At 46.1% G+C, this 24,303-nt stretch overlaps 1 protein-coding gene across 9 annotated transcripts in view; it reads left to right on the top strand.

Moving 5' to 3' along the window:
- Nucleotides 1-24,303, top strand: part of LOC138472286 (coiled-coil domain-containing protein 50-like) — a 768,296-nt gene that overhangs the window by 310,536 nt on the left and 433,457 nt on the right. For all 9 annotated transcript variants that reach the window (XM_069610399.1, XM_069610405.1, XM_069610398.1 and 6 more), the window contains exon 4: nt 21,431-21,560. In XM_069610399.1, coding sequence (XP_069466500.1) covers nt 21,431-21,560 — 130 coding nt within the window. The remainder of the gene's footprint in view (nt 1-21,430; nt 21,561-24,303) is intronic.

The raw sequence follows: 24,303 nt of genomic DNA, 5'->3' as shown, positions 1-24,303 counted from the left end.
GGTGTTTGTCCGTTCTCTTGTGTGTCGTGCGAGTGTTCGTGTCGGAAAAGGGGCGGGGGGTTTTGAATATTCCTATGTGGTAGGATTGGGAAAAAGTGTTGAAAGAAGGGGGACACCGCGTCTCACGCGTCTGTGTCCCACTCCCACCCCCTGAAAGCCCCTCATCCAGGTGATCCTCCCTCACTGGTCCACCCCCAGGAACTGGATCCAGTAGCGATGGCCATGTCCTGGCCACCTGGATGACAGATCCCCGGGCACTAGCTACAGAAACACCTTCAGGTTTCTCACAGTGCACAAAGACCCCTTCAACTCCTGGAGGGGTTTTCCTGGGCCCTCTGGGTGCCTCCGTCTCCCCCAGGGGCTCTGTTGATTGGATCATTGCTTCTTGTGGTCCCATCTGATCATGTTTGTTGGGCAAGCACTGCATGCTTCTGGAGCCTAGGCTGTGAAAGAAGCCATGCATCTCTTTTCTGAGACTTGCTGCTGGGGAAAGGTGGGGGACATTTGTATCTGTGAGAACCCACATGATTATGGGTTATGCTGGGTCTGTGTCAATTTAAGTGAAGATTATAGAGTTGTTTGTTTTTCCCAGGCACGATTTGAAACCACTGCTGCCTGCATACATCCATTGAGCTTCCTGATGCACTCGCTTGGGGCTCAACCCCTGAGCGCTACATGGAATTTCTATAAGATTAGATTTTCAATGTCAGGGAAGTGATCACACACGAAGCATGGGCTCCACATTGGTGCAATTTTCTGCTAAACCCGAAACAACCTCTGACAAGGAAAGACAAGGAATTCTACCATTGATCGGTAGGATAGGCTGGTGGATTCCACCTTGTAGGACCATCATCCCTCTCCAAAGAAGATGTTCTCTGATCACAGAGGATGATGAAGCGTGTTTCCTCCAATAAAATGGAAATTAATGACCTATGATTGGGGTTGGATGCCATTTACAATAGGCTGGACGATGCTGATGTCAGAATTTCACTGGTTGATGGCAACGTTAATGCTCAGGGCCACGGTCGTCCACAACTTCAGTAGCAGATGGCTACTTTTGAAAGGCACCTGGGTGACTATGAATCCAATGAACACAAGACAATCATTAACATCCTGGAGATTCTAGACGGTTCTGAAGGCCAGAACAACATAAGCATGTTTTTGCTCTAATAATATACTGCAGCATGATATCACTGACCACATGGAAATTGACAGGGTGCACAGATCTCTTTGGCAAGTCCCAAAGACTGCTCATTGTCCATTTATTATGCTTCTGTTATAGACGAGGTCCCACAACGTTGGATAGAAGAAACTGAATGTTGTGGCAAGGCCCTACATTTGACCTCTATTTGGAGTAGGCATTGGTGCTTGAGAAGAGACACAGATTTGCTTAAGTCAAAAAGCACTCGCAAGCCACAAAGTTCACCACTCTTGTTGATTCACCCCACTCCCCCTAACATTTGAAATGAGAATCCCAACCATGATGCAACATCTCCAGCTGTGGTGGAGTTCGTAATTGCAGTCTGGGGAAGAGCATAGTGGGTCATTCAGGAGGCACGAATGTACTTGAAACAGAAATAAGGTAAAACCTACTCTATAACCTCACAGCTCTCGGGTGAAAAGCCTCTCCCTTGCATAGGGTGGATCATCGGGACACACATAGGTCCCACACCAACCTCAACATGAATGACAATCCGGTTCAAGCATTCACTTAGAATTGCAACGGGCTCAATAACCCAATGAAGCGCACAAAGATCCTTTCATACCTGAGAGGCTCTGGAGCAGACGTTGCATGTTTGCAGGAGACCCCCTCGTGCAAACTAGAGTAATTAGCTAAAAGATGGAGATATAGCTATTACTGTTACTCAACAGGAAAGAAGAACAGGGTAGCAATACTCACTCAAAGGACTGGTCCATTCCAAAAGAAAGAGGTCATTGTGGATCTTGTAAGGCCAACTGGTGGCAGTGGTAGGTTCTCTGGCTGGCCACAACACAGTATTAATGTCTCCTTGAAGCCCTAATAAAGATGACCTGCAAGAACATTCAAGACAGTACAGCGCTTGCTCTCTGATCACTGCACTGGATCACACTTTAGACAGATCACGAGTCCCCAAACAATTCTCAACTCCGGTAGGGATGTGTTTTAGACGTTGGTCGTGTCCTGCCACCTCCTTGATGCATGGAGAATTCTCTTCCAAATGGTACAGGGCTATACCTTTCAATCCCTGCATCACTTAATGGTTTCTTGCATGGAGGCCTTTTTTGGCTCCCATTAACATTCCCAGGATCTCCTTAATGCAAGGATCCTTGCTCTGGCCCTTTCCGATGAACCTCGACTATGATCTGTCTGAAACTGATAGCCCTGTCCTGACCCGTAACTTGCTGGAATTACAGCCCATCCCTGTTCACCGCTAAAGGAGAAGCGTGCTTGCCTGAAGTGGCACTGTTGAAATTCATGAGATTGAACGACACCGAAGACATCCGTAGTCGGACACTCTAGATTTGGCTACGGCAGTTCTCCAGGGCTTTGCAGTATGGGAAAGGATCTAGGTTGTAAGTATTGAAAGTGCCAAAACTCAAGCCTGCAGAAGCTGCGCCTTCTATGAACCAGGGGAATAAAGCAAGTAAACTGCTAATGCACTTAATCAAAGAGACAACTCGGCAAACACATTGCAAACATCCAAACTCCCAAAGGGCATGTCACAACCGAGCCGCCCAAAACCATTAGTGACTTCCTAATGTTCAGGAAGTGCTTTACTCTGCAGAGCATGCAGATGACTGTACATTTTGACCAGTTATTCTATTTGGCCCATGTTCCTCAGCTTACCCCGACAGCTGCATTCGTCATTAGCCAACCTATTACACAAGAAGAGGTCTCCAAGGCCATTTCAACTCTGACAAATGTTAAGGTGCTGCACCTTGACAGCTTTTCATAAGAGTTCTTCAAATACACATGGGGAAACATTGACTCCATACCTGACTAAACCTTCCTACTAATTTCTAGACCAAGGCAAGTCACCAAAGTGGTCATTCCAAAGGCTGGCGAGTATCTTCTGGAGTGTTCCAGCTGCCACCTGATTTCATTTTCAATGTGGACCTCAGGATCTTACCTAAAATAGTGGCAGAACTCTTGCAGAAACACTTCAGGAACATCATCCATCGTGATCGGGTGGGCTTCACCACACTAACACCATCCGCAGATCATATGAGGAGGCTGGCACACATTGTAGACCACGCAAGCTCCCTGAAATGAGAGCCGGTGTTTCCAACCAATGCATTGGATGCCTTTGATGGGGAGAGTGGTCTGCTCAAAAAAAGTTTGGCTTTAATGAGAACTTTACTAAGTGGATCAGGGACTTCCACAAAGACCCTTCAATTAGAGCGTCCTCTGGTCGCTCTGTCTCTGCTCCATTGGCCTCGAGAGTGGCACCAGGCAGAGACGCACACTGCCCCCTTCCCCTCCGCTCTTTGCCATTGCCCTGGGACCTGATAATATGTTCATGCTGGCTGCCCCAGACAGGGAGCTGAAATGCATCCTTGAGGTCACCATTAACTTTAACAACATCACAGGCAGTAAAATGTACTGAGGGGAAAACGAAGTTCTGTCGCCTGAAACCAGCGCACCAAGTGTTCCTTCCGGCCATTTCCACCTTAAATATAAATCCTCGCTGACTTATTTGGGGATTAAAAAAAACTCTGTTTTCCATGGTCAAAGTTAATGTGGAAAGTCTCTGACCGTGGAAAGAAGGAAAGGCATGCTTTTCTGGAATACCCACCTCGCCCCATCTCCTTGATGGGTCGCATCTCATTGTTTAAAATGGTCCCTCTCACAAAGGTACTTGTTGAGCATGCATCCCTTGCCTGTACCGACTCATGCTTCAAGAAGGCGACAAAGGTTTTATTTAACTATTTGTGAAAGGGCAGCAAGGCATAAATCAAGCTGGAAACATTTTATAAATGGGGCTCATTTCGAGTTGGCCGATAACATTTTTTTTTAAAAAAAAGTCAAAAATATCAATGTGCCAGTATTACCTTTACCGGCGGGGAGCTCGCTGGAATTGCCAGCGTAATGCGAGTCCATGGACTCGTTCCCATCCATCTGCCGGAAACCGTATTACCGGCACCGGCGTAAACATCAAGACTGATGTCGATGCACCAGTAGTGAAAAATCTGATATAGACAGATGTTCTGGTTATATAACAGACCAATAGATATTGCAGTTATTGCACGTGTACGAATGGTCTTTAATATGAATGGGGATGAAAGTAGATTTGATGTGTGATATGTGATCACCAGTTGGTGTGGCGTGTTTTTATATTTGTTTTTTAATAATGGTTACTCAATGTTTCTTATTTCATATTTTGTAGATGCATTTTCCTGATGATAATAATAATTAGCTTATGAACAAATAAAAATGAAATTTAATAAATGAACTGTTCTTTGTCTAGAATTCACACCCTTCAAGTAGGCTTTGTTTTGGAAGGGATTGTGTGGCGCTCTAATGCGTGAATTGTATTGTAAATGGTTGGAGGGTTTGAATTTGTCCACGGATAACTGCAGTTTTTTGTATCGTATTACCTTTACCGGCAGGGAGCTCGCTGGAATTACCAGCGTACTGTGAGTCCATAGACTTGTTCCCATCCATCTGCCGGAAACAGTATTACCGGCACCAGCGTAAACATCAAAGTGCCAGAATTTCTGGCAGATAAGTGCCGGTAATACCGATATCAGCATCCAACTGCCGGTAATACTAGCACATTGATGGTGGCAACGGTAATTCCGGGGTGCCACTATTTCCTGCACCAGAAATAGCATCACTGCCAGAATGAGAAGGCCCGCGGCAGCCATTTTAAAATTATAATCCACCCTGAATCCCCCTGTTCCTGCTGCCATCCAGACGCAGAAGTGCTGCCCAAAGATGTCAATGGAAAAGAAGTCTGAGACACCAGATCCCTGGCTCTGTGAGCTTAAGTTCTCTGAGGCAGAGCTCGCGCATTGTCAGAGGCAGTAGTTCATCATTGTTCGGGAGCAGGCACCGGAAGACCAGCATGCAGAAAAGTCATATGGGCAGAGGTTGTGGCAACGGTGATGGCTGTGGGAACTGTCCCCCGCACCAGCAGGAATTGACAGAAAAGGTGGGACGGCCTGAAGTATTGAGGGGATAGGAAGCATCCGAGGCAGGAGCAGGGACCCAAGGTGATGGTGCTAAGTACAACTGCATGTACTTGTGCTTGTACTCAATAATTGCATGCATCCACCAGCATAGCTGCTCAGAATGGGCATGGGAAATGGTTTCACACATGGCAGGTACAGCAAATGGGCAGTGAGCGCACAGACGCATGTCATGGGAAGTGGGTGAACGTACCAATGCACATGGATGCATGAAAAGCACCCATGTGTGCCGAGATCATCCACATCAGAAAGTGATGCCCCATCACCCCCACAACAAAAAACAACTTGGCAGGCCCACATGCATTCACAGTGTACAGACAGCAAGCACCACCACTAGATACATGCATGTGCACCCACCAGAGCAACAGCCTCCAAACAACCCACCAGAAATGTTGCACCCTAGGACACACACAATGCGGCATGAGTGTGATGCAAGCCCACAGAAATGTGTGCTAGATAACTAACAACATGTCATTACATTTGCAACAGGTACGCAGTCCACGGACAGTGGAGAGACCGGACCCTCAACCACAGCCACATCAACTGCCACCATCCCTGCACAGGCCACACCACCCACGAGCAGGAGCAAGCAGCAGGGCTGGGCTGCCAGGCAACCACCAGTACTAACCCTACCTCCACCTCCCACCACCGTGGAGATTTCATCAAGCCCTGAGAGGCACACAACACCCATGCCAACGGACAGTGCCCTCTACCAGCCAAGCAAATCACACAGCTGTCACTACAGCTCCCAGTGCATTGCCACATATACCACCTGTAGTGGCACACACTGACTGTCACAACAGTGATGCACAGGGAGCCAGTGTCCCCATCATTTGGAGTACAGCCCCTGACACTTTGCAGCAGAGCCCTACCACTGAAGGGCAAGAGGAAGAGGAGGAGGAAGAGGAGGATGAGGAGGAGGAAGGTGGGGACGCAATGCCATGCTTCATCCGAGCCACCAAGTCCGCACAGCTCACCACCACTGCTTGAGTACAACTTGTGCACAATGGCCCTCATCACAAGGGAGCCGGTCCGGAAATAAAGTGTTCCCAGCACCTTTTCTAGACTGGCTCATGCCAAGCCTGCTAGTATGGGCAGTGAACAACCAGCTGTTCAGGCCCCTAACGGCAGATAAATCTCGGAAGCAATGGCACCATTAATAACAGTGCTGGAGCTTCAATGTTCCCACTTGCGTGGAATCCATTCGGACTCCACAGGAATTGGAACATATCGTTCTGCCGCTGCCCGTAATATCCCGGTATTACCGGGATATCAGGCAGCGGAAACAGTAACACATATTGGCCCTCATTACAAGATTGCCGAGGTTAGTTTGTTTGTTTGTTTGTTTGATAATGCACTCCAAGCCCTTGGGCAGCTGGGCGCAACAATACAAGTAGACTCGAAACTTAGTTACAGTACCTGACACAGGCTATTACAAAACAGAGGTAACTTACAACAAATGATACAAGTGATACAGTACATATAGGATCAAGATGGGTAAGCATAGAAGAATACCGTCTTAACATATGTATAACATGATCAGCTAGATAAGGGTGAATATTGTTGCATATCATTGTTGTGCAGCCATTTGAAAGCGTTACATCTAAAGCGTTACATCTAAATCTAGTGTAGGGTAATGGGAGTCTGAGGTCAGGTGGGAGTATGTTCCATGATTGTGTTGTGCAGCTCTAACAGGGAAGCTAGATCCACCCGCTGTGGTAAGTTTGAATCTCGGGACTTCAAGTAAGAAGGTGTTGGCAGATCTCGTCAGTCGGTTTGAGGGTCTCCAGTTGATTCTTTCAGCTAGGTAGGGGGGTGCTTGATTGTTGAGGCATTTGGATGTGAGAGAAATAGTTTTAAGGAGGATTCTGTCCTTTATCTTTAGCCAGTGGGCCTCAGTCCGGTGTTTGGAGATATGCTCTCTACGTGGGATATTCAAAGCTGCTCTTAGGACATTATTTTGTAATCTCTGAAGTTTGTCAATGACCGACTTATTTGCACCTGAGTATAGGGCGTTGCAATAGTCCAGTCTGAGCATGGCAAGGGCATTGGCCAAGGTGAGGCAGCTGGCACACAGACAGGAATGGTCTGGCATCACAGATGAGTTTACACGTGTGAGTGGTTGTAGAGGCGAGGGAGTTCACTTGCTTTTTAAGGGTGAGAGCTGAGTCGAGGTAAAAACCTAGAGTTTTAACCTCTCGCATAACCTTAATAGTATTATTGTCGATGTTAAATGAGGCATAGTCCGGGGTGAGTTTGGTTAGGTTATGGTCTGATCCGAGGAGCAGGATTTCAGTTTTATCGTTGTTCAGGCAGAGGCCATGGGTGGCCATCCATGCCTGAATGAGGATGTATATTTTATTCACCAAAGCCAGGTCCACTTCATAGTTGCCCGAAAGGGGTATGAGGATCTGGGTGTCATCTGCATAATTTGTGTAGGTGACACCCAGTCTGTCCAACTTTTCGAACAATGGCTTGGTGAAAATGTTGTACATAGTTGTTGAGGCAGAGGAGCCCTGTGGGACTCCATGTGTAATTTGGATGTGATCGGCACATGTAGAGGTGGAAAAGACTCTCATGGTCCGGTTGGCTAGAAAGGATTGGACCCAGGCTATAGCTTCCCCTGTGAAATTGGCAGCGAGCTTGAGGTGGTTGCATAAAACTGCATGATCCACCAAATCAAAAGCTGCTGACAAGTTCAGTAGGAGTAGCAGTGCTGTTTTCCCACTATCCTTGAATTCCTCAATTTTAGTTTTAAGATCCATCAAGGCTGTTTCAGTGCCATGGAGAGGGCGGAAGCCCGATTGGCGCGAGCCTAGTAGATTGTTAGCTTCTAAGTAATCTTGAATTTGGAGATAGGCTACTCTATCGATGATTTTTAGTAGGAAAGGTACAGTGGTGATAGGCCTATAATTAGTTGGGATGGATGGATCAAGGGTTTGTTTCTTAAGAAGGGGGAGGACCCAGGATTCTTTTAGGTTAGCTGGCACTGTGTTGGATTTGAAAGAGGAGTTAATGAGCTTCGAGATAAACGGGGCTAAATCTCTGGCTGCGTCCTTTATTATTTGAGCTGGGCAACTGTCGCCCTTACAGTTGGAAGGCTTCAGTGAGAGGATAACCTTTTCAGTGTCGATGATGGAGATAGGTTTGAAGCTAAAAGGGGGGATAGTATTAGGTTCAGTCACTAGAGGTGCTTGTTGAACAGTAGGAGAGAGGGCGTCTTTTTTTATTTGTTATTTTAAGCTGGAGGGTGGAAATTTTATTCGATAGGGCGTTCTGTATGTTAATGCACCCTATCTTGTCCTTGGGGACCGTGTCAGTTGGTTGGATGGGGGATTCCATTTCCCGGAGGATGGCAAAAAGTTCCTTGGTATTAGATTTGGCATTAGTAATTCTGTCATTGAATACATTTTTTTTTGTATTGATAATTTCTGTCTTATAATATTTGGTGAATTGGGTTAAGTTAACTTTGTTGTCATCAGTAGGCGAATTGCGCCAGATAATTTGGAGTTTTCGTTTCTGCTTTCTAAGGTCCTTAAGTTGGGGTGTGAACCAAGCATTAAGGTGGGCTTCTAGCAATGTGTACTAGTACTGGCGACCTACCGGCAACCTTGTAATGAGGGCCAATATGTGCATGGCTGGATGCCAGCGAGAGGCAGCAGGCAGACATCCACAGACTTGCGGGCCCGCAGCTGCGGGAAATGCAGGCGATGCATGACTTCCTGCAGGGATGCACCTGCATGATTTCATGCTCACTGGGCCATGCCCCAGCAGCCATGGTAACACTGTGCCAAAGAGTGCATGAGCATACAGATACTTCCTGAGCCTCAACAGAGTTGCTGAACCAGGCAATTCAGCTGACCCTCTAAAACATCCGTGCCCAGGGTTCAGAGCCATCCACATCTATTACACCCAATGAGCACTCCCTACCAAGCACCTAAAGGCTCAGCTCACTGCACCACCTCACCACCAGGGAGCAGGATCAAGCCCCCAAAAGCAAGAAGCCAAGGAAATTACGCTTTGACACTGCAAGGGTGATTTTGAGGGTGGGTGTTTCGGGAGGGTGTTTGGACGGTGGGTGTTTGGGGAGGGTATTGTGAGGGTGGATGTTTGGGGAGTGTGTTGTGAGCGTGGATGTTTGGGGAGGGTGGATGTTTGGGGAGGGTGTTGTGAGGGTGGATGTTTGGGGAGGGTGTTGAGGGTGGATGTTTGGGGAGGGTGTTCTGAGGGTGGGTGTTTGGGGAGGGTGTTCTGAGGGTGGGTGTTTGGGGAGGGGTGATGCTGTTGTGGGGATGTTAGTTTCATGTTGTACATTGCTAGATTTTAAAAAATTCACTTGAAGCAATGAGAGATCATTCCTTATTGAGTGAAAGTGTTTCATGTGCGCAGTTAATATTCACTTCACAAAGGTGCAAGGGTATTGAAAATTGGTGGTCTTATCTAAAGAAGTTAATGAGTTTCTAGCAAGCCAGTCACCAGGGCCTGGCCTCTACAAGCTCAGTGCAAGCATGGGTTCCCACCGCAGCCACTGCATCATCCTAATCAGAGGGTAGCATGTCCACATCCAGGGGCAGGTGAATGTTGCGCCGGATGAATACGATGTTCAACATAGCATACGCCAGCGCTATCTGGCCCACCTTGTCTGGCCTGTACATGAGCATATCCCCAGTCTGGTGTATATATCGGAAGCAGGCCTTCCACAGGCCAAAGGTGCGCTCAATTGACACACTGGTCTGGACATGAACCCGTTGTATGCCACCTCCTGTGGCACCAGGGGAATCCTCAGAGGATTCATCAGACACAGAAGCTGTGGGTATCCTGAGTCTACCTCTGTTTCCTCTGGTGGTCTTCAGCCCGTGCAGCTTCCTGGTGGCCTGGTGCAGCTGCATGTCAATGCTGACTGCGATCAGTGGCAGCATGGTGGTGTAGGGAAGTGTGACCCCTTTGTACTCTTCTAGGGTGAATTGGGTGCACCTGTGGCCTCATTTGCCACAACTGAATGAATTTACTGCCTGCTTTCAGGTAGAGGTATCGCTACCTTGTTGTTGCTGATAATACTTGTAAATATCAGCCGGTATTACCAGCAAATCCCGGCTCGGGATATGCTGGTGATACTATTGGTCGGTGATACTATTGGCCAGTATTGCCGGTGCAGGATTCAGGACCATACAGTATTTTTGGTGCCAGGAATACTGGCGCCAGTAATTCCAGATGCCATATCATATTGATATCAGTGCCGGTAATTCTGGCAACTGTTTTCTGGCACACTTGTACTTGGCCGTTTTGGTAAGCGTGTCTGTAAACTGTATAACCGGCACATTTATCATATACCAGCCAACTCTGAACGGAATGTAATATAATTGGTTATTTACCTGTGTTGCTCTGCATAGTCTTGCTTCCAAGACGAGCGCGTTGCCACTGAGCTATACTACCTGAATGGTCAAGGGAGGCCTGAAAGTCATAAACTAAAACTATACTTCTGGGCCTCAAGATAATCACACCTCATTATGAAGTTAAAAGCCTTAGTGAGTGGAATTTGAAAACCTTTTACATTACACTATTCTCTTTCACTGACTTTTTTACATCAAGACCACCCTTCTCGCACAAATGGCCCTATACTAAGTGGGAGACCTACCCTTAGCTCGCTGCTTCGGGGTTGGCAAGCTTGAATGCTTTGCCACCCCATCACTGACCTATTGCCTTCCTAAACAAGACTTAAAGAAGTATGCCCAACTGAGACAAAATGGAGGGCCCTGGCCATTGCTACGAATGGCTCATTAATAGGAATTGGTTAATTACTTATAATTCTATTGTGAATGAGTTGTTTGTGACTGGTTTTATCGGACGGTTAATAATAAATAGCTCAACACCTATTATACGTGTAACTTGCTTTCACTGGCAAACTGTTTCTAAATGTCTGGTTGGCCATTACAAAGGTTTGAGTCGATAATGGGTTCTTTCTCTCGGAGACTATCTTTGCTTCCCCCCAACCCACCCCACCCCACCCCAGAGGACAAATGAAAGCCCTGCCTATGCTTTAATCCTTGGATGGGAGACCTTGGCTTATTGGGGGTACGTACCGTGTCTGGAGAATAAGGATGGGCGGGCGCCTCTTGCTTCTGCTGGTTCGCATACATAGTACTGCCAAGGGCTGATTTTCATTCTGAACGTTTGCCGCCCATGTACGTCACCTCTTTCAGTGTTCACTTTGCGCCGTACTGTATTTTCCTTTTAATTAAATGTCGCCAGCTTCCGTCCCAGTGACTCAGGTTTTTGGACACATTCATACACTTAACGAGGGGGGGACGCGGGCGCAGGTTGATTGCTCTTAATCATAATGCACAGGGGGGGTGTTGTTTTATGAAGACGTATGGCAGAGTTGTACGCAAGCATGGGCGCTGCGCATTGTGTCTGGAATTGTTAATGAGTTAAGTTCATGCAGAGTACACAAAATCCCAAGTTTTCAATGAACTTAATAAAAGTGCACACAAAATCCCAAGTTTTTGATGAACCAACTATCTACACTCTTAACTATCTGTTGCTTTACATCTGGCTATGTTATATCAAAATACTTTGAAGAATACCCTAATTCTGCACATGCATTTACAGGGAAACAGCTAAACGCAATGTTCAGATTTAGATGCATATAGTAAGTAGGATAAAGCAGGAAATCATTACCTTTTTAAATTGTGTTTTTATGTATTAAAAAACGAACTAGACTCCTAGATCTATTTAAAATTGTGTAACTATAAATTGAAGCACATTCTTTTGAAAAGGGTGTTAGAAATCAACGTGGTCAGACTCCCTGCCACCAGTAACTAAGGTAATTGAGGATACTTTGAATGTCTGAATAATCTGCTATTTTGTGCATTTTTGTTGGTGCTTTCCTCACCTGTAGCAAAACAAGAGGTGATGGCTGAAAGGTTAAGAATTAATCTTAAACCCTGGCATTCCGGGCAACCTTCCAGACCATTCTTCTTCGCCTGCCAAGCCATTACAAAAGGGGAAAGACCCTATGCAAATAAGGAAAGTTGGAATGCACTAGTCTTCTGTTTTGTAACAGGTGGTCAGATGCAGCAGTGACAGCATACGAGACCCCCCTCCCCAAAGCCTCCTAATATAAACATCAAAGAAAGAATGTATGCTGTTATTCTGCGCAATGACAAATCAACAGTCGACATGTGTTTCGAACACGTGTCGGCTGTTGATTTGTTGGATCCACCCAATAAATCAAAATACTTTTACAAGATATTGTGGATTTGATATTGATCATGAACTTTTGCACATTACTATATACAAATTGATTAACTGAATTAGGGTCATTGCGCAGAATAACAACATGCATTCTTTTATATTCATATTACGAGCTTTGGGGTGCTCGTATGCTGTCACTGCGGCATCTGACCACCTGCTACAATACATAAGACTTGCACATTCCAACTCGTTACTCCCTGTAGTTCTTTAACAGTCATATGCAAATCAGGCTTGGCCCCACTCCAAAATGGGCTGTCCAGCCCACTGCTTGGTTGCATCCCTTCTGCACAAGATCACAAGCTTTCCCGGACATGTTTAGATCTTACCGGGCCTCATTGGTGTGGAGTAACTTGGGTCGCTAGGCCCAGCAGGCACAGAACCCACATCTGGGCATACCTGTCCCACTCGGGGTGACTACAGCAAAACAAAACAGGCGATGGCTAACTTCACAACTCCTCCCACTGTTATACGCAGTGCCAGATTGGACACAAAGCATTGTTGATAATTACAAAGTGTAAAATGTCCCATACCATACAATATCTGCCTATATATTGATGGCGCTGCACCTTTCTTCACTCATTACCCTGGCTAAAAAACATAGTTGGGTATTGGCAGTGTTAAATGCCTTTTTATTTTTCGTTTTATTTCTGGAATTTTGCATAGCCCTAACCCATTAAAAAATGCTTTTCAATGAGCAGAAATCTAGAACATACTACACATGTGAATTGCAAAATAAAGACTGATTGGAAACTGTACTTCAGGCTTATTAGTTCAAAAATATATTAAAAGACAAGGGTGCGTACTTATCAACCCAAAGTGTTTGGAAGACTCATGCATGTAGATAATGTAAGATTAGTAAATGGGTGTAAAAACAGGGCTCAGGTCGAAGGTACACAGGGAAGTTCCCCTTTCTGTTTTCAGAAGTTCCCCCAATTTTTTCACAGGGCACCTAAATATGCTCATTTCTGGTGACCCCACATTCAATTGGTATGTTAATGATTCCCCACTTCTTTTTTCGGACTTGGAAAAAGAACTTTCATGTGGTGTCTCAACAACAAACACCACGATTCCAGGCAACAGCAATCAATTACTTGAGATACCAATCACATACTGAAATTTGAAGAGGAATAAGTAGCCATGTCATTCATATTATTTAGGTATTGAAGTAAGAAGTGGTTTAACTCCATGGTTTTTATTAGATGGGTTGTCAAGGTAGCTGGGATATTGGCGCATAGTCCCATGGCTACACCCTATGTGGCCCTCTAAATATTTTGGATTATAACTACCTTGATCCTTCACCACTGACTGTTGGCTAGGAATTCTGGGAGTTGAAGTCCAAAACATCTGGAGGGCCACCTAATGAGACACCATGGCACTGCAGACAATACATATGAACATACTGTACTTGGGGGAATTATGGTGAATTAAGTAGCTAACGTTTCAAATGGCTGTCAAGGGGGGGTACTAATCACATTGTCTGGCTTTTTCTTTAAGACTCAAAGCAAAGGTACTATCCTAGACAATAACAGCCATCATTATTGAATTTATTAGAAACAACAATCTATATACATTAAAACCGACTAATATACAACAATAAAAGATAAAAACACCAAAAGGGAAAACAAACATAGAAATGAACATGCATTGCAATTAAAAAATATCCATTAGCTGGATGCCCATCCACTAGTCCCGTTCCAGCTGTCGCCCAACATTGCTCGCACTGGTTCCTGGCACATCGCAGAAATTGTAATGTAGCAAAAGCAACTGGGGGACATGTCAGTTGAGCACAGGTTCAACATTGTAACCCTTGTCTTCCGAACCCCCTTTTCCAGAAAAGGCATGATGAAGAATGGTGAAAGGGCGAAACGGGCAGATGTGGATGGTAGTTTCCACCGTATTTATTAGGCAAGGACAACAACGTTGATCCTTGGACCGTCCAAACGAAAACCCTGTTAAATTCATCACTAGGAGCCAGGTGAACGAGAACTGTCTGCATAATAATTGCACCTGCACCAGGCAACTAGTCCCTAAGCAGGCATCCTGTCCATAGGACGACTGGTCTTCAGTATAGTCTAGGGCTTTCTGGCTTCAAGTTGATCTGGCTTCAAAGCCAGCCCTGCTAATCGTGCCACATCAAAACTCGGCTAGTTCTAAAACCGGACCTTCTGTTAAGCCTAGACCAACCAGCCCTCCTCCAGACATTAATAGGAAAGCACATGCTCCAGCTCAGCCATGGGGTTGAGGTAACTTGGTTTTAATGCACAGAGGTACATAATGGTCTTTTTGTACTAGCCATGTTATGCCACTAATCCAGAGTCCCACTACAGCTAATCCTATCGCAGTCCGATGGCAATCACATAGGTGTGATCGTAGAGTTTTGGTTTTCAGCTACCACAGGTGGCTATGCTTGTAACTTGAGGCACCTGCCTGCAGTGGTGGGCAATTTTCTTTGGTGTCACTTTCTGGTTGTTCGGAGCGTATAGTGCTGAACCAACGGTGGCCAGACTTCAAGGGGTTTTCATTTCGATGATTTTGCTAGATATTGCTGTCCACTCCACATGGGTAATGCTGTTGTATATGATTGTGTATAGGCACTATATAAATAAACTATGTGTTTCAAAACGCTTCAAGGCAAGCGAGGGAACAAGGGAAAATACAATGACAATTTTACAGGCCATGAACAGAAAGGATGTGAAATTAACTATCCACTCTCAGCCTGACGACATTTCAGATAGTGCAAGAGGTAAGACTTACATAAGGAAGGAGGGGGAGAGTGAGAAGGAAATGGAAACGGACAGGCAACTACTGTACTAGGCCTGACGACATTTCTGGTAGAGCCGGAGAAAAACAAAAGGTGAGGGGAGGAACAAAACAAGCGACTATCGTACTAAGCTTGACGACATTTCAGACACTGCTGGGAGGTAGGGGGGGCATGTAAGGGGAGGGAGGAGGAGACAGACATGGTTGCCACGATACTAGGTCCAGGGGCAATTCTGATAGAGTAAGTGCATAGAAGAAAGTAAGAGGAGTAGAGTAGAGGAGATAGGAAAAGGAGAAAGGGAGAGAGCAGAGAGTAAGCAGTCAGAGTGGAGAAGCAAGAGGGGAGAGCGAATATAATTGCAGAAGTCAGTAGTAACACATAATGTTGCATGCCTGGATGCAAGATGAAGATGGGAACAGCATGATTCAGGGCCACCATGAGTACAAGATGCAAAGGAAGTCCAGCATTAGAGTTGAGAAAGGGTGACGCACTGTGAATCAATGAAGTCCATAAAGGTCCAATCCAGCATTGGCCACAAGACGGTGATGGTGAAACCATAATGTATCAGGACAGACTCCTGCAGAAGTAGGCTGGAGTGGGGTCAGGGGGAGCAGAGTAGAAGAATCAAGCAAAACAGACAACACCTGTGTGTGAGAAGGGAGGGGTCACAAGGGAACATAATGTGGGAACCAGAGGGGGTGGGGATGGCCTGTGGGGACAGACTGGGTAGCCTGTGGGGACAGAGGTGGTAAACACATGTTAGTGCATGCTTACCTGCTATCTGAGCAGGGGTTCGGGCTGTCGGACCTCCTGGTCCGAACAGATCCAAAAAGGAATTGCCCTTTTCTTCGACTGTTCTTCATTTTGGACGCCTGGGTGATTGACACCCTTGATCTAAGAGTTAAGAGCAAGAAGGAAGAGGCAGGACTAAGAAGGTGGGTGGTGCTTAGGCCAGGGCTCCATAAGTAGGGAAAAAGAGCGGCAACCTGGAAGGCACCAGGTGGGCGGGGCATAGGCCAGGTGACCTAGAGGCACTTGCACCGGCTCCCCATCTGCAAAGGAAAAGAGGCTGCAGGGCTCCTTAAATAGGGAAAAAGAGCAGCAACCAGGAAGACACCAGTCCCTCTCTGGAATGCTGAATGGAGATCTATCAGCAAAAGGATGTCTCGCCACCCTCTCGCAATGAGTAGTGCCAGGATATTCGCCTCGTCACAGAACACCACGGGCTTCCTTGAACATAATGAAACATGCACCCAAGTCATTACTTACGTTGATACCTGTGGAAAGTCTCTGCTATGTCCTCAGGAGAAGAGTTACAAGGTCAGTTGCAGGAGCACAATTGTTATGATGGTAGGTCAGAATGAGTAAACTAAGTCCTCTGATAGTACACTGGACAAGGGACCAGCCCCCAGGCATGAGACAAGCCCCCAGGAGTAGAGGGGTTGCAGGGAGTCCTCTTCCTGCATGACAGTGGTGGCAGAGCCAATAACAAATTCAGCAAGTAGCCTTTCAGCAAGCCTCCCATGTGCAGTCGGAAAGGGGCTATAAGTCTGCTACTCAGTTACAATTCGAAACTACCAATGGTTAGGAAGTGATCTTCCTCTCATATCCCCTAGAGAGGGTACCAGGTACAGAAGATAAAAAAAGGTTGGCAAAACAAAAGGTGAGCATGTGAGACCACTGTGGTCTCAATTTGAATAATCTTCATGTCCGCAACTTAGTCAGGTAAGGAGCACCAGTCCTCAAAGACAGCCTGTCATTCAGAAGCAGGCTTGCTCTACCTCGGAGAAGTCAGACCCTCCAACTGAAAGTATTTCTTCTATGTTTGTGCTGTGCCCCAAAGATCTTAGCCCCTCAACCGCACACGAGAAGCTCTGCGATAACCAGCAGTCTACAGGAACGGCTGTTAAGTCAGTTAAGGTAGCTATATCATGCCAATGTGTGACCGTAAACCATGCATTCAGTTATCTAGATAATTTGCTTCTAAGGTCAATGCAGTCTTTCATATGCATAGCTGTTTTACAAAGTCCTATTCATGTTTTTAGTGTTATTGTGAGTTGTTACTCATCGAAAATGTTTATGCTAAATCTGCCCTTTTACTCACAAGTAATTGGGTTTCCTTAAGATGTGTTCATTCACCCATTTTCAAAAATGACAATAGGCCCACTGAATTCTTCATTCAGCAGCAATTGGGTATGTGTTCATATGAAGGGAATACTGAAGAGCAATTATTCATTAAAATGTGTTGACCACTTTCCTTCTCCAGAGAAAAACTTTACTTGGAGGTTTAATCTTTTTCAGTCATGAACAATTGCCCCCCTTAATCATCTATCCAGGAGTATTGTTGCATTGTAAGGCGCCTCAGTCCTCCATAAATCATGTTACTTAACTCTGTTCAGCAATTGCTACTTGGATAAATGTGTTTTAAAGCAGCAGTTGTTGGTATCCTTGAGATATTGTTACTTAAGAAAGCTAATTGTTCCCAAAGTTATAGTCACTTAAAATGCTTCACTCGTTCATTTGTGTGCTGTTGACAGCATGGATCAATTGCTAATTGTGTTACTTAAGACAAAACAACTATTGGTAGTTGGCTTGTTAAAGACAATAAGCTACACTACAAACGGCTGTGAAGCCAAACTCCCAAAGCATCCTCAGCCTCTCATGAGCCTCGTCCACCTTTGTGCACCCCCCTACACAAAGGTTGGCCATCCATGCTGACCCCATCACACCTTCCACTCTATGTGCCTTGAAACACTTGTGTATAGGCGCGTTATAAATGCCATATCATATATCGTGCTCATCGCCACATGGGTCCTCAGCAGTCTGGAAGCCTGCGCCAGCCTCCTCCTGGTTTTCTCCCTCTGCTCCTCAACAAAGTATTGAACTTTTCTACCCGTACTAGCAATCCCCTCCAAAGATCCCGATCCACCTGTGCTTGCCTCAACCTTTCCTCAACCTAACCATTCCCATCCACCCTTGCGGTCTCCCTCTTTCACGCCTTCACCCTTGTGGTTCCTCATCACTTGAACGCCATATGCCATAGCTTCAAGTGTACCCTTAAGAACCCATTTCTGAGGCGCAGCGGTTTGGAGTACTCTCATCCGTATCTATATATATATCTGTAAATATTAAAATTATTGCTAAATATATACTTAGGCCGTCTTGTCCTGTTCGCACTTACTATACTCAGCAAGGTGCCCACCACCAGCAAGTCACTATATCATGACTTTATAAAGCACTGTGTCACAGATGGCTCAGAGAATGCATCGTGTCTTAGAGACAGTTGAAGGGTGATCTTTAAAAGGGCCCTAAGGGCATCCCTCTCTCATCTTATGACCCTCCTCCCTAACCAAGGGTCTGTTAACCCAGGTTAGTGCTGCCGAATATTGCCTCCCCCCTACTGTCTAAAACTGTCTTATACTACGATGGATTCCTGAATGTCGACTGATTAGACTTCTTCACTGTCCCTACTCTACCCAAGTTTCCTAAAGGTTGTGGGAATTGTACCTTTTTAGACACCCTGTAAGATTGTGTATTCTTTCATGCTCACTCTATCCTCTCCCTTGTGTTTTCCCCTAAACACTGCCTTGCCCCTCACCTTTACCCTCTCTTCTCCTCTGTTCCTCTGATGTCTTTCGCACTTTGGGGGTCTCTCCTCCATCCTTTGACTTCCGCTCCCCCTCCACACTGCTACTCCCTCCTTCCCTCTTAGTAGTCAAGCACCCTCCTTTCAGTAAGTACCCTTACTTCACAATTACCCCTTACACTAAGGTTCCCAGCCATACTGGCCAGGCAGTCCTGTAAACTCACACTGCAGTACCACTTGCACTCAGTATGCAATACCTAATTTCCTCCATAAAAGTCCTCCACAGTCCAATGCTCCTTCCTTCCTCCTCCTAGTCCCTTAGTCTGCCACCTCCTCCTCCTGTTACCTCATCCGAACAACCCACACGTTCCTGTTTCTTTCACAATGTATTCTATTCCGTATTCTTTGGGGATAGGTCTGCTGGCCCCAACCAATGCTGCTGCTCTTCCCCCGCCCCAGAGTGTTGCAGCATGTGAAATGCATATAGAGCGGGTTAAGCCCCACTCCCTTTCTAAGCAGAGATCTGCTGCAGGTCAACAATGGCGGCTCCGCATCACAGTGCCCATGTCTGTAACAGGCTCGTGGTGGTTGTTTTTACCTGTTAAGCCTTGTCCTTCTGCTAGTTCCCTGCCCCTTACTCCTGTCTCTGGCGGTCCTGGGTTGAAGTGGTGTCCCTGCCGCTGTTTGTTAGGCTGTCGCATAAGTCCTGTGGCTTCAGTCCCTCTTCCTGGCCGTTATCGCTGACGGAGTGGGACACTGGTCTCAAGGTGCCCTGAAGGCTTGCTTTTGCTCACAAGTGTCTCGGTCTCTGGTGCTTACCTGATAGTCGTGTTCAGCTGATCATCTGGTCTTCCGGCTCTGGAAAAAAGGGGAAAAGACTGGTGAGAATTCTGTATAGGTATGAGACAAGTCTGCAAAGGTAGCGGGCGCCCCTCTCTCGACAGAACAAGGCCTGATAACCTGTTCAGTGGTTATTAACCACTTGAGAGTTCGCAGCCACTGCTTTTACTCACTGTGCTAAATTTCAAGGAACCTGGGATTGGTAACCCTAGGTCTCCTGGGGGCAACCAGACGTGGTCTCCCTCTCACTGTGCTTAGAGAGGCATCAGCTTCACCTCACTGATGATCCCCAACAAGGGTGAAACACGTGTATGGGGTTGCTGGTGGTACTCTCGTTCAGGTTGGAATTGCCATTGCATTTCGGTGCTGGACTGCCCCTGGGCAGGACAAAGACTGATATGCAAATGGATATTTCCCATCTGTGAAAGGCACAGTGAGTAAAAGCAGTGGCTGCGAACTCTCAAGTGGTTAATAACCACTGAACAGGTTATCATGCCTTGTTCTGTCGAGAGAGGGGCGCCCGCTACCTTTACAAACTAAATTTCAAGGAACCTGGGATTGGTAACCCTAGGTCTCCTGGGGGCAACCAGACGTGGTCTCCCTCTCACTGTGCTTAGAGAGGCATCAGCTTCACCTCACTGATGATCCCCAACAAGGGTGAAACACGTGTATGGGGTTGCTGGTGGTACTCTCGTTCAGGTTGGAATTGCCATTGCATTTCGGTGCTGGACTGCCCCTGGGCAGGACAAAGACTGATATGCAAATGGATATTTCCCATCTGTGAAAGGCACAGTGAGTAAAAGCAGTGGCTGCGAACTCTCAAGTGGTTAATAACCACTGAACAGGTTATCATGCCTTGTTCTGTCGAGAGAGGGGCGCCCGCTACCTTTACAAACTAAATTTCAAGGAACCTGGGATTGGTAACCCTAGGTCTCCTGGGGGCAACCAGACGTGGTCTCCCTCTCACTGTGCTTAGAGAGGCATCAGCTTCACCTCACTGATGATCCCCAACAAGGGTGAAACACGTGTATGGGGTTGCTGGTGGTACTCTCGTTCAGGTTGGAATTGCCATTGCATTTCGGTGCTGGACTGCCCCTGGGCAGGACAAAGACTGATATGCAAATGGATATTTCCCATCTGTGAAAGGCACAGTGAGTAAAAGCAGTGGCTGCGAACTCTCAAGTGGTTAATAACCACTGAACAGGTTATCATGCCTTGTTCTGTCGAGAGAGGGGCGCCCGCTACCTTTACAAACTAGGTATGAGACAAGCCTGTGCCGCATAGATAAATGCTGGCACGGGGTAGGGTCTGCCTGTGGCTTTTATCCCTGATAGATCACCCATCCTGGTCTGAGAGGGGTTTCCCTCCCCCTCTTGACAAGGCAAGGGACTGGCCGTGTTACAACCCCCTCCAATGGGTGCGGCTTCGACAGAAATCGATACAACACTGAACTTCTTTGTTTTCAATAAATAAATGCATATGTAAACTAGAAATGAAATCGTGCAAAAATGTCGACCTGGGAATTGCGACAGCCGAAAATGTCGACTTTTTTGTTTTTATAACCTCCCCCCCCCTTACACCACATATATATGTGTGGGAGTTTAGAGCATAATATTAATATGCGGGGGCTACGGGGGTCTCCCCCCCCCCCCGCAAATATATGTGGTTAAAAAAAACAGTGTGCATTTTCGGTCGTCGCAGTGATCACATGGATCCACTAGAAATTCCTATACAAACATTGATATGTGGCATAATTGGTAAAGACCTTTCTGCCATGGTCGTCCTGATTGGGTGTTTTTTTTTCTCTGTCTCCTTAGTTGAGCAGCACTATGCCTCCAACATCCAGAAGAACAAACTGGTCCAGAAGGATATCCGAATTGCCAAAAAGCTTCAGGATGAAGAAGACGAGCGGAACAAAATTCGAAGTTTAGAGAAAAAGAGACAAATGTAGGTCGCTTAACAGTATTGACTGCTGAAATATCTTTCTTTACTCTTCCAATGGTCACTGCTGTCTATTTCCTCCATAGGTTTTACATAAGATGTCCCGTCACATTCCAGTGGGATTTAGAATGTGAGAGTGATTGCTCTGCTATTATGATATGATAGTTAATATATAAGCGCTTAATACCCAGAGGTTTCTAAGCTGCAGACAGGGATCGAACCAGTAGTTGCTCTGTGTCGTCTTGCTTCCAAGACGAGCACGTTGCCCCTGAGCTATACTCCAGAGACATAAGTGTAGAGAGTTTGCAGGGCTATCTCTCAGAAAGGCATTCACTCCTGGGGCTATATAGTATGGAGAATATGTGGCGGGTTCCATGTGTTAATATCCCCGCAAAAATATCGCCATAGAAAAATATTGCCATATTTTTGCTGCGATATTAAGGCATGGAACCTGCGAGGGACACCCCTGCATTATTTTTAAAGGAGCGGGGGACACTCGCGCAACCCCCGCTCCCAAAACCCCCCCCAAAAATATCCCCCCCCAAAATATCGCCTATGGCCGCTCCCGACGACCATATATATGGTGATATTTTTGGTGGGGATAATGTGTAGTGATACCTCTGTGGTGTGGCTTTGAGGTGGTAGAGGCTGTGGGTTTCAGGAAAGCTTCCATTTGACAGCCTTCTCCAATGTTCGACACTAGCGAAGATTGATGGGGTTGTGGATCAAATAACCCTTTCCTTTTTCATATCAAGATGCAACTCAACTCCACCTTCTCTTCCCAAAGAGCAAAAGACCCAACAGATAATGATAATGATGTGTTATTTATATAGCGCCTTAATCCAAAGCACTTTACAGAGCACATATTTACATACAATATCACCCAACCGTAATTGGTACTCATTTATCGACCTTGGAAGGATGAAGGATCGCAGCAGTGAGCGCTCAACCCGCTGAGCTATTTTACCGGCTTGCGATACGCATCTGTTGTCCATCAGGTCATTCAGTCTGCATTTCTCCAACCAGTGGTCGAAGTGTATGAAAAGAAGTAGCAGAACTATGTTCCCTACTGGCCTGTCCCCGCGCCCTTCCAACCCCATCGCCACACCGCCTCACACGCACAACACAAAACACCAAACACATGGGTCTGCTGTGATATCTGGTCTTTCCATCTGCCATTCCATCGAAATTTTTCCATCTAAAAAATGTGCGTCTAATGCATATTTTTGAGGGGTAAAGGGTTAATTTTGTTTAGGTGCATTATAAAGGGTAAAATAAAACGGGGGATTGGGGGGACCACCTACCCCCCAAAGAAAATGCATTAAATACAATTTTTTTGGACAGAAACATTTGTATGGAATGGCATTCGATGGAAAGACCATAAACTGTCTGCTGTTTAAGGGAACCTTCAGTGCAGTACACTGAAAGTGCAAGTTTCAAAATCCAACACTTTTATTTTAAATAGTATAGGAACAGTAAAACGTAATTAAAAAAAAAAGTAGAGGAGCACTGCTCCGGCCCACTTCGACCACTGTCTCCAACCCCAAAATGAACAGTGCACAGCCTCAATCCCTAAATGGCACAATTGATCACAACAAGCGCTTCCCTATGTGAAATATTAAATATCAGATTGTGGATTTGCATTATGATATCTTACAGGCTAGGGTGCAGACTCCCAAAGGGCCCAGTCACTCTTGTTTCACTCCCCAAAATGGTGTCTCTGCTAGTCTCCCGCAAAGGGTCATAATCTGGGCAAGACTTTGGACCAGAAGAGTTGTGGCCACTATCACTTGAGTTTGACAAAAATTGTTGACTTCCCCTCATGAAGTGTATGATTGTGTCTGCGTTTTCTTGTCAAGGTTTTTACTGAATTCTAGAGTAACTAAGATGTCTATTTTAGATACTGAAAAGCTGGCCGGCGAGCAGAAGGAAGCCTCCTGCGCCTCACCTGGACTAGGTTTCTTCGCTTCTCTTGCAGTAGATGTATGAAAATGGCTAAACAGCTTAACATTGGATCTTAGAATTTCTAAAAACCTTGTCAGGACCTTTGGATAATGGGAGAAGGGTGTGAAAATATACATTGCACAAATGAATACCCCACAGAATTGTCTCCTTAATCACACATATATATATATATATGTGTGTGTGGGTGAGAGCGGGGGGCGGTATCCCCTTTTCCTTCACTCACCCAAATGCTCTCTGCATCTTAAAGCATGGAGACATGGGAGGCGTATTCCAACAAGCTCTTTGATCCCTGTGCATTTCTTACATTGACGTCAGGCCTTACCCTGCCAGCCAGCTCTATAGTCCCTGTCACTCCAGAAGACCAAGGACGAGACCTCCTGTGGAAAGAGATACAAGATGGATACCCCAACTTCCAGGACAATCGGGCTGCTTAACTACTTCCTAGGTTTTACACGAGTGTTGGGGTTTATGTTGGCAGTCTTATCCCTTGGATCATCAAACTCCGGACTGCATGATGGGTATCCCTGCACAGCATCAATGGACCTATACAATGGCTTGGCACAATGCCGCCACTCCTGCCTATGTGTAATCCCAGCACACAGGCATGGGAACCCTAGGGTGAAGACGTCCCTACTGGGAATCTCATTGCACACAAAGCAAAGAAACCATGTTCACCCGCTTCTGGCTTGTAAATATTGCTTGTTTGTTACTCGCTTTTCTTCCTCGAGTTGTTAGATCAGGTAACTTGCATTATTCCATATTGCCTTTGGACACAGTACCTTTC

The sequence above is a fragment of the Ambystoma mexicanum genome, chromosome 8 (assembly GCF_040938575.1).
Source record: "Ambystoma mexicanum isolate Mex_15411 chromosome 8, UKY_AmexF1_1, whole genome shotgun sequence".
Classification (NCBI taxonomy): Eukaryota; Metazoa; Chordata; class Amphibia; order Caudata; family Ambystomatidae; genus Ambystoma; species Ambystoma mexicanum.
Note: the sequence above shows the minus strand (reverse complement) of the source record. Positions and strands in the feature narration are given on the sequence as shown.